Raw genomic sequence first — 12,271 nt, 5'->3', positions numbered from 1 at the left:
TGTGGCAGCAGTAGCTCCAAGTGTCTTTTGCTAATTATACATCATCTTACATCTTCAACCTTTACCACAAGATGAGGGCCTGGCCACTGTTGTCCATGCATCTGTAACCTCAGTAATAGACTACTGTGATACAGTGGTACCTTGGTTTATGAACTTAATCTATTCCGGGAGTCCGTCCTTAAACCAAAAGCGTTCTTAAACCAAGGTGTGCTTTCCCTAATGAGGCCTCCTGCTGCCAGTGGCCTTCCACCATTCAGCTTCCATTCTTAGACCGAGGTAAAGTTCACAAACCAGGACACTGCTTCCTGTTTTGCGGAGTTTGTAAACTGAATAGTTCATAAATAGGGCTGTTCTTAAACCGAGGTACCACTGTTTATGTTATGTCAGGCTGTCCTTCAAGAGGGGTCAGAAACTGCAATAAGTGAAGAATGAAGCAATCTGTCTCTTGATGTGAATCAACAGCTGTGAATCAATCAGATCTATTTTCAAGTCATGTTGACTTCCTATGAACTTCTGCACTCAATTTAACTTTTTGAAGCCTTAAACCAGCCTAATACTTGCACAGCTTAGTGCTGACTTCTCCATAGAGGGACCCCCTGCTTGTTTCAGATTCAGCCAATGAGTTTTTGTAAGTTTAGCAAAGCAGGAAGCACAACTTTATCTATCATGCTCCCTGTTCTATGATCCCCTCTGACAGGCTCTGGCATTACAGAGTTTCTGTAGGCAAATTAAAACCTACTTAACCAAACAAGCTTTTGGTGATATAGCAACATTTGCATACATTTTATTGACAAAAACTGCTTTGGTTTTCTATTAAGAGAGACCATGCTATGAAATTTAACCCAACAGATAGACAAGGGTGTCGGGGGGGGGCGGGGGGGGGGCAGAAGACAGCTGCCTCTTATCCAGAGGATGATATCACAAACAGGAAGAATTTCTTTTATTTATCATTTTTCTATTAATCCCACTGATGTGATAGCAAGGGCATTTTTATTTCAGCATCTGCAAGGAAAAAAATTAGGACATGATCCAATGGATTTCACCAGGAAAGTTAAGCACGGGCTTCATTGTCTTCCACTGTGATCAACTGAACTTAACAGTGCTTAACTTGGGCAGAATTGTGTTCTTTATATATTTTGCTTCCCCACAACTTATCATGAAGCTTGTAGCACCAGTTAATCGACACCCATGAAGCAATGCCAATCACAACTCCGTGTCAACATTTTAGAAAGAGATTTCTGGCATTGTAAGCAAATTTGCCAATGGAAATGTTTAGAATTTCAGATTGCAGTAGGGTACAGGCAAACAAAAATTCTCAGTAAGAACGAAAGAATTGTGGAAGATTAAATTAGAAGGGAGGGAGAACATTGTGCCTCCAATGAAGTTACTCTACCCAATTTGGCTGTGTTAAATTGTCATTTGACACAAACATTTTAGCAAGTCAAAAAGGAATAGTATTTGCAATATTGTGTCTACTGCTCTCTTTTTGCTTTTGCGGCTCAGACCAATGCATTTTTACTTCAAAGTAGGGATGGAGGAAGTGGGACGCGGGTGGCACTGTGGTCTAAACCACAGAGCCTAGGGCTTACTGATCAGAAGGTCGGAGGTTCGAATCCCCGCGACGGGGTGAGTTCCCATTGCTCAGTCCCTGCTCCTGCCAACCTAGCAGTTCGAAGGCACATCAAAGTGCAAGTAGAGAAAATACCTTCTCTCGCGGGAAGGTAAACGGCGTTTCCGTGCGCTTCTCTGGTTTGCCAGAAGCGGCTTAGTCATGCTGGCCACATGACCCGGAAGCTGTCTGCAGACAAACGCCGGCTCCCTTGGCCTATAGAGCAAGATGAGCGCGCAACCCTAGAGTCGTCTGCAACTGGACCTAACAGTCAGGGGTACCTTTAACGTTACCTTTTAGGGATGGAAGAAAAAAATTCTAACTCACATATTTAAGCAAATCAACCTACCTTCCAGATTAATCCATGGATCAGAATGTAAATATCATTCAGATTTCTCAGTTCTCTGAGTTTTGCTAGGTCAGCTGAAAAATGCTCAAAGAGCACATTTTAGGATTATATGTGATTAGAAAGGTGTGCATTTGAGATAGATGATGTATTTAAATATGTATCTTGTGATAATATACATGTTCAAATACATATTTATGAACTTTCAATATTTTAAAAAAATCACTTTTTTGGAGAAATGGGATAAAAGAGACTTATGAACACACACGGGGAACTGACACAAATTAGTAGCAGACTGATCCATCCACCCCTACTCAAAAGTAAGCCCTAGAGGTTGCAATGAAAGCTTACTTTCAGGAATGCATGTGCAAGAGGGCATCCTTAACCAGAAACATCCTACAAATGAAAGAGAGAAACAGCAGGATGAAGGTGGCCCAGGGTGAAGAGCTAAAAGAGTCCACAATCCTTCAGGTTCTCTTTGATGATTATATCTGTCACAGCATCAAACACAAACTTAACATTCTGCGTATCGGTGGCACAGGTCATGTGGGAGTAGATCTCCTTGTCCTCTTTTCTTAAATTCAGATCTAAGAATTGGTTCTTGATGTAATTTCCTGCATCTTCAAATGTGTTTGATCCTAGTCAGAGGAAGACAGAAGGAACTGTCAGTAAAATGCCATACTAATTAATTTGTTAGAAATAGCCCTTTCCATTCCCTTGGCACACAGTCTGTCGAGTTCAGCCTCCACTGACCTCTGCCCTCCTCCCCAAACAAAAAGTATGGCGTGCATGAAATCTTCAGTGCACATGTAACTGTCTCTACAATTCTCATTTACTGCATGCAAGGAATCCCTTTTTCATTCATATAGAAAAGTAATGAACAATGAGTAAGATTAAAAAATTATTTCCCTTTCCCAAAACTATCCCTTTGCATTCTTTTAATCGTTAGTCTTATGGAAGTCATGAAAATGCACAACTGCGTCCAGAGATGGCCCACACAGCTGGACTCACCAAGCTGGACACAGCCTTGTCTTTTGGTGCTGTGGGTTAAACCACAGAGCCTAGGACTTGCCGATCAGTAGGTTGGCGGTTCGATTCCCCGCGACGGGGTGAGCTCCCGTTGCTCGGTCCCTGCTCCTGCCAACCTAGCAGTTCGAAAGCACGTCAAAGTGCAAGTAGATAAATAGGTACCACTCTGGCGGGAAGGTAACAGTGTTTCCATCCGCTGCTCTGGTTCGCCAGAAGCGGCTTAGTCATACTGGCCACATGACCCGGAAGCTGTCTGCCGGCTCCCACGACTGGACCTAATGGTCAGGGGTCCCTTTACCTTTACCAAGGGCTTAAGAAAGCAGTCTCAATAACATGTATCTTAATTCAGTGGTGGGAAATCATTTCAATCCGGGGACTATGTTCCTCATGAGCAATCTTCAGAAATCAAAGAAGTGGGATGTGTAAGTCAGGACTGGCTCACCTGTGGCCCTCCAGATATTGCTGGACTGCAACTCCCATCATCCCTAATTATTGCCCCTGCTGGCTGGAACCGATGAGAGTTCAACAACATCTGGAGGGCCACAGGTTCTAAACTTACCATCATATTCTGGAAAGCAGACACTGAGATGAACTTTCAATATTTTTTCTTGGAAGAGATCCTTCTTATTTAGGAAGAGCACAATAGAAGTGGTTGCAAAGTACTTGTGGTTACAGATGCTGTTGAACAGGTGAAGACTCTCGTGCATTCGGTTCTGTAAAAGGCGGGGAAATGTGGCTATTAGGCCCCATTACCTGGTGACATGCCAAGTCCAATGTTATTTTTTAATCAACAAAATAGGAATTCAGTGGGTTGGGGTTATCAGAGCAGAGAATGTGAATAATGTTCTTAAGGAACCATGCAAGGTTACATTAAATGCTTCCCACAAATTGCAACTCCCTTGTCCCCCCCTGCCCCCCACATTTGCTGTTCTGACTCACCACTTCTTCATCTTCCACCAGGACCATGTCATAAGCACTTAAAGCTGCACAGAATATTATGCAAGTAACTCCTTCAAAGCAATGAATCCACTTTTTCCTCTCAGATCTTTGTCCTCCCACATCAAACATCCTAGCAAATGAAACAAAGATAAACACGTACGTCCATTCACTGCATCTCTGACACTAGTTATGTTGGGCATGTGAGGTGTGTGTGTGTCAGGATTCTTTCATCACTACAAGTCTCAGAGATTTGCTGTGTGGTGTCTTCATGAGAAGTATTGTATACAGTGGTACCTCAGGTTACAGATGCTTCAGGTTACAGACTCCGCTAACCCAGAAATAGTACCTCGGGTTAAGAACTTTGCTTCAGGATGAGAACAGAAATCATGCTCCGGCGGCGTGGCAGCAGCGGGAGGCTCCATTAGCTAAAGTGGTGCTTCAGGTTAAGAACAGTTTCAGGTTAAGAATGGACCTCCAGAACGAATTAAGTTCTTAACCCGAGGTACCACTGTACACATTGAGCCAATAAATCCTTCTGTCTTGAATATGGGACTCCTGGTCACAAATCATCTATGTGAAGTGCTATGGAAACTCAAATGTGGAGCTTTTGTCAAACCAATCCATGCCTCTTGCATGGCAGTTTGTTGTTTCTTTGCTATTTGCTTGCCTAGATTTGTAAATAGCATGCAAAGCATTTCACAAATATTTATTTGCTTCCACCTCCAACAAGAACCACTTTTCAAATATTAGAATTGGAAATGATATGTTCTGCATGAAATCCAACATGCCTCTCACACAGCATGATGGATACAGCAGGCAAAACAGTTTGCTCCATGGAGCTTACCAGGCAAAAATCAGAGGGGATGGGAGGGAGTGGATTTGCACATCACACTAGGCTGCACAGGTGTACATAAAAGTTGCAGGTTATGGACAAGTACAGAGGTAAGACTAGGATGAAATGAGCTAGGTGCAAGGGTACAGCAGGCAGCAGGAAGCCTGCAGTTCCAATAATGGTTTGAGTTTCTCCTGAGCACGGACTTTTAAATTGTTCCCGACCACAAATAAACTAACTGAGATGCTCTGCATGTGAGCTGTTTATGTGCAGCATCTTAGTTCATGAATTGGGCAGTTTCCACCATGTTACATCAAATCCTACCAGCTAAATCCTCCAGCAGTTTGGAGGAAAATCACCTATCTGCATCTTGAACTGATCCACATGACTGGCCCGATGTAAAGTAATCTGCGCAGCTCAACCATAATATGTAAAGCAGCTGAGAAGAGAACAGCTGGAGATTCAGAGACTTTCCGAATTCAGTAGCCCATGTGCCGCAACCCACAATTTTAATTCTATTACTATTTTTCCCCCCTGCCAACATCATGGAAGCTGACTGTGTACAGCTGTAAAGTTTCCATAGGTGGAATAGAGAGAGAGCATTTACAAAATGAATACAGCTGGGGAAACTGCAAGATTTCCTGGTAGAACATTGGATGTGGGGAGGCTCAGATTGCTGGCTGTGACCATAGCCATACCAAAGCCTCCAACTGCCCTTTAAGCTGTTTAAAATGTCAGAAATCCAGCAGCCTGAATCAGGTAGACTGCTTTGGCCTCTAATCTCAAACCACATGCATATCTATCATACTTAGCAAGAAACACGGAAGAACAGCTGTCATACCTAAAGTGCAAATCTTTGAATGAAAACTGTGTCTCAATAATTCCTGTTGTCTTTACTCGTGAGCGAAGGACATCTTGCTCGTTTGGGACATAGCCAGGAGCTGTTATCCTCTCCAGATCATTGAGATAGCTACAGAATCAGAAAGAGAGAGAGAGAGAGAAAGAAAGCATTGCAGGCTCCATCATCCTGCAAGGTGGAAACAGGGACACTCTTGTGCATGAGGAGGTGAGGTTGGGGCAGCATCTGGAAGTCCAAAGTCATGTGAAATTTTTTTTTATTCTTTGTTTTTCATATCCCTTCTCACATTGCCTCCTCCTCCTCCTTATTATTATTTAATTTGATTCTGCAGTTTATTTACTGTGTTCAGTATTCACTGGCTTGTATCAAACCTGGTCATTCCCAAGGAGAATAGACTTCTGTCCAGGCAACAAGACTCTTCCTTCCTCTCCTTCCCTCTGCCGTCCCCTGTGCACTCCCAAGTGTGGAGGGTTGGGGGATGCTCTGGAGAAGATTTTGGAAGACATGCCGGGGGCTGCAAGGGGGAGGAGCAAAGTGAAGTCCCACCATGTGAGCAGAAGTCTTCTCATGCAATTTGGATTCTATTCACAACATTGGTATTTCAGCATTGGCTTGTGTTGTATGCCTTTTGGCCTGTTTGAATGCTTGCAGCCGTGAAGGCCTTTGGCCATAAGCAATAAAAAATTAACCTGCAAAATAGTAGCATTAACCATAATGGAACTGGTCTCAAAGATACAGAGATACATGTATTCAGTAACACACACACAAACACACACACACACACACACACACACACACGAGAGAGAGAGGGGGGGTTATAGGTACAATTTGATTTGTGATTCCTGCGCTAGGTGTCATCTTTAGCTGCCTGCCACAGGCACATACAATGTGAGGAAGATGACGAAAGAGGAGGAGTTGTTGAAGGAAAGAAGAGTGCGGTTGATAACTGAAAACTGGGATGTTTGGAGGGTGGTTTACAAGGCTCTACTGTAGAAGAGGATAATTAATTGTGTAATTCTGTTGTGCTTATGCTAGTTTAATAGCATCATAACAATTGCTTAATACCATAAATAGAGAGCCAGCACCCTGAAGGCGGAATCAATTACGTAACTTCTAAGCATATGTGAAAATTGTGAAAAGCAACAGGCATTAAACACACACACACACACGGTTTGGGATTACAGAAGTCAGTTGTAAACTGGTCCCTTACTAGGCAGCTGAGTCATTGAGTTGGTACTCTGAAGCTCTTTCAAAGCAGGCCTGAATCCCCGAATCCTTCCACAAACGTTTGATGATCCCAGCCAGTTCAGAAGACATGGTGCCATCTTCCATGGAATCTGCAATTGCCAAAAGCTGCCTTTCATCTTCCTGAAACGAGATTTCTGTGAATCAGGCTTGACCATTGGGGCTGATACTTTATTTTTTAAGTAATGAAAAATGATCTGCCATATTAGGAATATGGGGAGGTGGGGAGAGGGGAGCAGGAAGCAAAAGGGCAGGGAGAAAAGTTAAACATCCAACACATTTATCAGTTTCTTCATCAGGGAATTTCAAATGCAGAAGCTCATTTTTTGCTTTTGTTATCTTTAGAGATAATAAGATATCCTTGTGGTTTTGTTGTTGTTCTGGGACACAACACTACCTCTTGCTTCTGTTGGTCTTCTCAGGTTCAGAAGAGCAGCAGGGAGGATAAATAAGGGGTCACAGAAAAACAGGGGTCTATATACGGCTCTGGGCCATAGCCCACCCTGGTGCCTGTCTTGGCATACATAAACTTATAAGAAGATAACAGCCCAGATGGATTGTGCCAAAGGTCCATTTAGGTCAGAATCCTGTTCTCACAGCAGCCCATGGGAAGCCTGCAAGCTTCCCCTCACTTGTGATTCCAGGCGGCTGGGGTTCAGAGGATGCTGCCACCATCAGTGAAGGCAGAGTATAGTCGTCAGGCCTTGTAGTCAATGGTAGACCAGACCTCCATGGATTTGTCTAATTCTCTTTAAAGCCATCCAAGCTGGCAGTCAACACAACATCTTGTCAGCCTTATTCATGACTGCTGTGAACCTCTGTTCCTCAGTTGTATTGAAAAAAGGTCATGGCAATTACCAGGTTTGCTTAATGCCACCCTTAGCAGTTCTGCGTCTAAATCTATGAGGTCACTAAAAGCACTCTGTCACCTTGTGACTGCAAGCGACAATACTTTCCTAGCATTTTCTTCTTCTTTTTGTACAGCTCTGACTCATTGTCTGAATGGTTTATGGGTCTTTCAGATTAAACTGACAGCCATAGCCGAATGTGAATAATTGAAATTATGTTCAAAACAGTGTTCAAAAGGATAAGGAAATCTCTCACTGATGTCTTACCTCTGCTACAATAATATGAGGTCTGTTCAAAGCCACAACTTCTTCACATTTTCATTTGAAGGAGTTGGGTCATGTCTGCCCGTGCCTAACCCTAACTCTTGCATATTGCATAAGAATAAAGGTCTGCACAAGAATTATGAGATCCTTTGCTCTCATATATACATATATATATATATGTACATGTATATATGAAATATATCAGTGTTTCCCAAACGTTTTTGGGCAACGGCACACCTGTTTACCGGAAAAAAATCTCGCAGCACACCACCATTAAAGCCCCGCCCCGTGACGTCAGCGCGCAGCGTCACGCCGGGAGGGACGCACAAAAGTGAACGTTTTTTCCCTTCCCCTTGCCGGGGTGGGAGGAGGCAGCAGAGCGAGGGACTGAGGGACGGCGGCAGCTGAGGCGGCGGCGGCTGTTGTGGTGGTGGCGGCGATAGCGGGCGGAGGAGGAGCCGTCGCCGGGAGTTGCTGCTGCTGCTGTTGCTGCTGCTGCCCGGACATGCCGGCCTCCTCCTCCTCCGCTGTCTCGCGCTCCTCCCTTTTGCGCGCGCTGCCCCGCCGCTCAGCACCACCACCGCGGAGCCGCCCCCGGCTCGACGCGGATCCTCGCCGCCGCCGCCTCTCGCCGCCCGCCTCGCCCGCCTCCCTCCCACGGCACACCAGCCGGTGTCTCACGGCACACTAGTGTGCCGCGGAACACCGGTTGGGAAACACTGAAATATATACATATGAGAATTAAGGTTTTTTCAGAACAATGGTCACTTGGTGTTACTGTCTGGGCAGAATGTCTCAGGCAAGCTTGTGAATGGGAGAATGTGCTTGAATGGCTGGATGAGGGCCAATAAACTGAAACAGACCTTATTCAACAGAATGGCAGCTGCGCTTCCCAGAGGTGAACTGAATTTCATAGCACTGCTGCGAAAGACCAAAAAATGAAAAGAAAAGAAAAAAGAAAAGTTTGTGCAGGAGGAGAGCAACGCTGCAATCTTCCCATGTTAGAGCATCTTGAGGTACTGATGTGAGAATTCAAAACTGGTGTCCTGGGTTGACCCTGGTTCAGAGACAAAATAATACTAGTTGAGAGAGACATTATACTCACTTTGCTTTCTGAGTTTCCATATTCAATTCCTAATGTGGACATTGCCTTGACGATAGCCAGAATGGATTGTAGCATATTGCTGTAAACCACAGATCTATACTCTCTGCATTCCTGATCTGTATAGCCATTTTTATGGATGATCCTAGGAAGCAAAGAAGGAGACAAATCTCACAATAATCTAAAAGAAGAAGAGGGTGAGAGGGCAGGATTCTGAGAACTGGAACTGGGGAGAGACTGGCAGTCATAGACATGGCTGCATAATCAGATTTGAATGTCCCATTATCTAAGGAACAGCCTTCCAGATGTTGTTGGCCTACAAATCTCACCATCTCCAACCATTGGTCATGCTGGCTGTGGCAGATGCAAGTTGTATTCGATCAACATCTGGAGGGCACCACATTGGCTACCCCTGCTCTAAGCAATGACATCTGGCACACCTGTCACTGGGGAGGAACACGAGCCCTGCCCATGCTTAAAGTCAGCAGGACCAGGGCTTGCTTTCTGGAGGTACTCGGGGGTACCCAGTACTGGCACCTTTTTCCCTAGAAGAAAAGTGCTGAGCAGAACCACATCATCCAGCCCCAGCCCTGATACCCACTGGTGGAAAAAGAGGAGTGCAGGGGAGCGCACCTCCCCTGGCAGCGCGATCCCAGTCGGGAGCCATCGTGGCTGCCCCCCGCCTGCGCTGGGTGCCACGCCCCCACAGGTGGCGTGCCACGGCCCCAGGACGTATGCCAGCCCCGCCCCTGCCTGCTCTCCGCCCCCCGGTGCCAGAGCATGAAGCTCCGCCACTGCTGATACCTGCACACTTTCTGGCCCTGTGCCACTCCTTTAAAAAATAATCCAAGGGAAGGATGTACTCATATGCATATTTCCATGTGCTTTAATGAGAACAAACATTACAATGTCCAGATGTGAACTAATATGCCATTGAACACATGGGAAAGTCCTGCCAGTGTAAGAAAAAGGCATATTTGTTTTTGTTGATAAATACATTGAGCAGTGAATATGACTTTCAATGGCAGGAAAATAACTGCAAAGCTTTTAGGAAAGGGTGTGGTTTGTGTGCTTATGTGTTTGTGTATGTGGCGCCTTTCCCCTCCACCCTGATACCTATTTTAGCTGTCCCTCTGTCTTTAAACTGGTATCTTTGGCTTCAGATAGAAGAGGCCAAGCACATATTGATATATTGGGTAAAACATCAGGTTAGTGAATGAGGTATAAAGGATTGCTTTTTTACATCCCCATGCAGGATTAGATTGTCAAGCTTGATTTGTTTGATCGCTTCCCCACCTCACGCCCTTTGACATTGTGCTTCATGTAGCACTTTGTGCTACCCAATGTGACATGAATATTGATGCACCTACTTCATTTGTTTCACAATAGTGCTCTTCCCTGATTCTCCAGCTCCTGCAGACAAAGAACATGCACATATTGGTCACATTTAAAGTTGTTAAAAAGGAGCCAAGTGGGAAAACGAGACAAAGAAAGTAAGTGATGGAGGGAAAAAAGCACATAAAAATATGCAAAAGTGGTGGGTTTGTTTGCTTGTTTTTTTTAAATAAAAAAACACTTCTACTTGGAAAAGAGGCATTCTGTTTCACCAGCACATAATGGTTCAACAAAGGCTTTTGTGTGTGTCCCTCAAGCAGCGCATGTGCTTTAGCCAAATGGGCAACTTGCGCTAGCCATGGTTTGGGGACATTTGTTTATGGACCAGGGTATTTAGCAAACCCTAGAGGAGTATGGGTTGCCTCTAGAAACATGCTGATTTGTAGCTACAACACATTTAGCTACTCCAAACAAAAGTACTCAGTTTATGGAAGCCACTGTGAGCATATCAAGCTCTGATAAGCATCAGATAAAAGTGTTTGATCTTACAGGGCGAATGTGTGGGGAAAGTGCAGACCTGCTGGACCAGAAAGCTAAGCGTCTTTATTTTACTACTCCCTAGATTTCTTCTGATATGATTGTGGGGGTGGATGTAGATAAGGATCAAATGGAAAGGCTTTCACTGCACTGTCAGTCTGATCCCCCCCAAACCCCCCCACTTTAATATTAGTGATATATATATTTATATGTTGCAGTAGCTGAAAAGACAGCCATAAGCAGTCAAAACAGAGAATGATTGGGCGGAGAAACCATTGCAAGGGCAGTTTTATGGAGCTGAAGAATCAAAAAGCACGGCAACGATTTCTCATTTTATTCAACCTAAATTGTCACATATTATGAGCCAGATATCTCAGATAATCACATCTAAACATTTTCCACCATGGACTCCCCAAGTCTTTAGACATATGTGGCAATCCAGGTTTAAGGATTTCATTTTAAGTACAGATTTCTTTCTTTAAAAAAATAAATAAATCTGACATTAATGCAAAATCTTGAGCACATTTTTATTTAGCATATGTATTAAGAGATCTCTTGACCTAACTCACAGAACTGCAGTGGAAAAGAGGAAATTCCTTCTATTCTAGTTTAGGAATGTCAGAGTAGTCCGAAAAATACCCTCCAGATATTGATGAACTTCAAGCCCCATCAGCTCCAACCATGATGGCGAAAGGTAAGGGAAGATGGGAGTTGTAGTCCAACAACATCTGGAGGGTACCATGACAGTACCTTCCAGTACTACAGTACGTTGTCTCCCATATTATTTCCTGTTTAGACGGTCTCCTTGGGAGACATCTCATGTTTCAAAAGTCAGGATAAAAATCTTCAGCATTTGAGGAAAACTAGTTCCACAACTTAGGGGTTGCCACAAAGAATGCCCTTTCCCAGGTCACCCCACCCAAGTTTATAAGACAGCGGGGCTACCAGAAGGACCTCTTCTGCTGATATTAAACTGTAGGGAAGGAGATGATCTTTCAGATATTGGGGCCTAAATGGTTTAGGGCTTTGAACACTACCCTTAGCACTAGGGTAGTGCTAAGGGCCCAGAAATGAACTGGCAGCCATCTAATTTTTAAATTTGGAGGCAGAGGACATCTAGGTGGAATGCCAGCCAATCTAGAAGTTACCAGAGCATGGAGGTCAGCTGCCAAGTCATTTCTGTTCAAAAGAGACCACTGCTGGCAAACCAACCAGAGCTGGAAAAAGACACTCCCAGTCACCAAGGCCAACTGAGTCTCTAGGGACTATCCCCAAGCTACTGACCTGCTCCTTCAGGGAGGTGCAATCCTACTCCAGAACAGGCTG

At 44.4% G+C, this 12,271-nt stretch overlaps 1 protein-coding gene across 5 annotated transcripts in view; it reads right to left on the bottom strand.

Annotated features, from left to right (window-relative positions):
• Nucleotides 1–925: 925 nt before the first annotated feature.
• LOC309541690 (guanine nucleotide-binding protein G(t) subunit alpha-3) overlaps nt 926–12,271 on the bottom strand; it is a 53,458-nt gene continuing 42,112 nt past the window's right edge. For all 5 annotated transcript variants that reach the window (XM_082239848.1, XM_082239849.1, XM_082239847.1 and 2 more), the window contains exons 2-8: nt 10,444–10,486; nt 9,077–9,218; nt 6,825–6,982; nt 5,597–5,725; nt 3,924–4,053; nt 3,544–3,697; nt 926–2,593 (exon numbers count right to left, since the gene is read on the bottom strand). In XM_082239848.1, coding sequence (XP_082095974.1) covers nt 2,403–2,593; nt 3,544–3,697; nt 3,924–4,053; nt 5,597–5,725; nt 6,825–6,982; nt 9,077–9,218; nt 10,444–10,486 — 947 coding nt within the window. In that variant the 3' untranslated portion in view covers nt 926–2,402. The remainder of the gene's footprint in view (nt 2,594–3,543; nt 3,698–3,923; nt 4,054–5,596; nt 5,726–6,824; nt 6,983–9,076; nt 9,219–10,443; nt 10,487–12,271) is intronic.

This window comes from Podarcis vaucheri, assembly GCF_965113315.1.
Source record: "Podarcis vaucheri genome assembly, chromosome: 10".
Classification (NCBI taxonomy): domain Eukaryota; kingdom Metazoa; phylum Chordata; class Lepidosauria; order Squamata; family Lacertidae; genus Podarcis; species Podarcis vaucheri.
The sequence above is the reverse complement of the archived record's forward strand: the minus strand, read 5'-3'. Positions and strand labels throughout refer to the sequence as shown.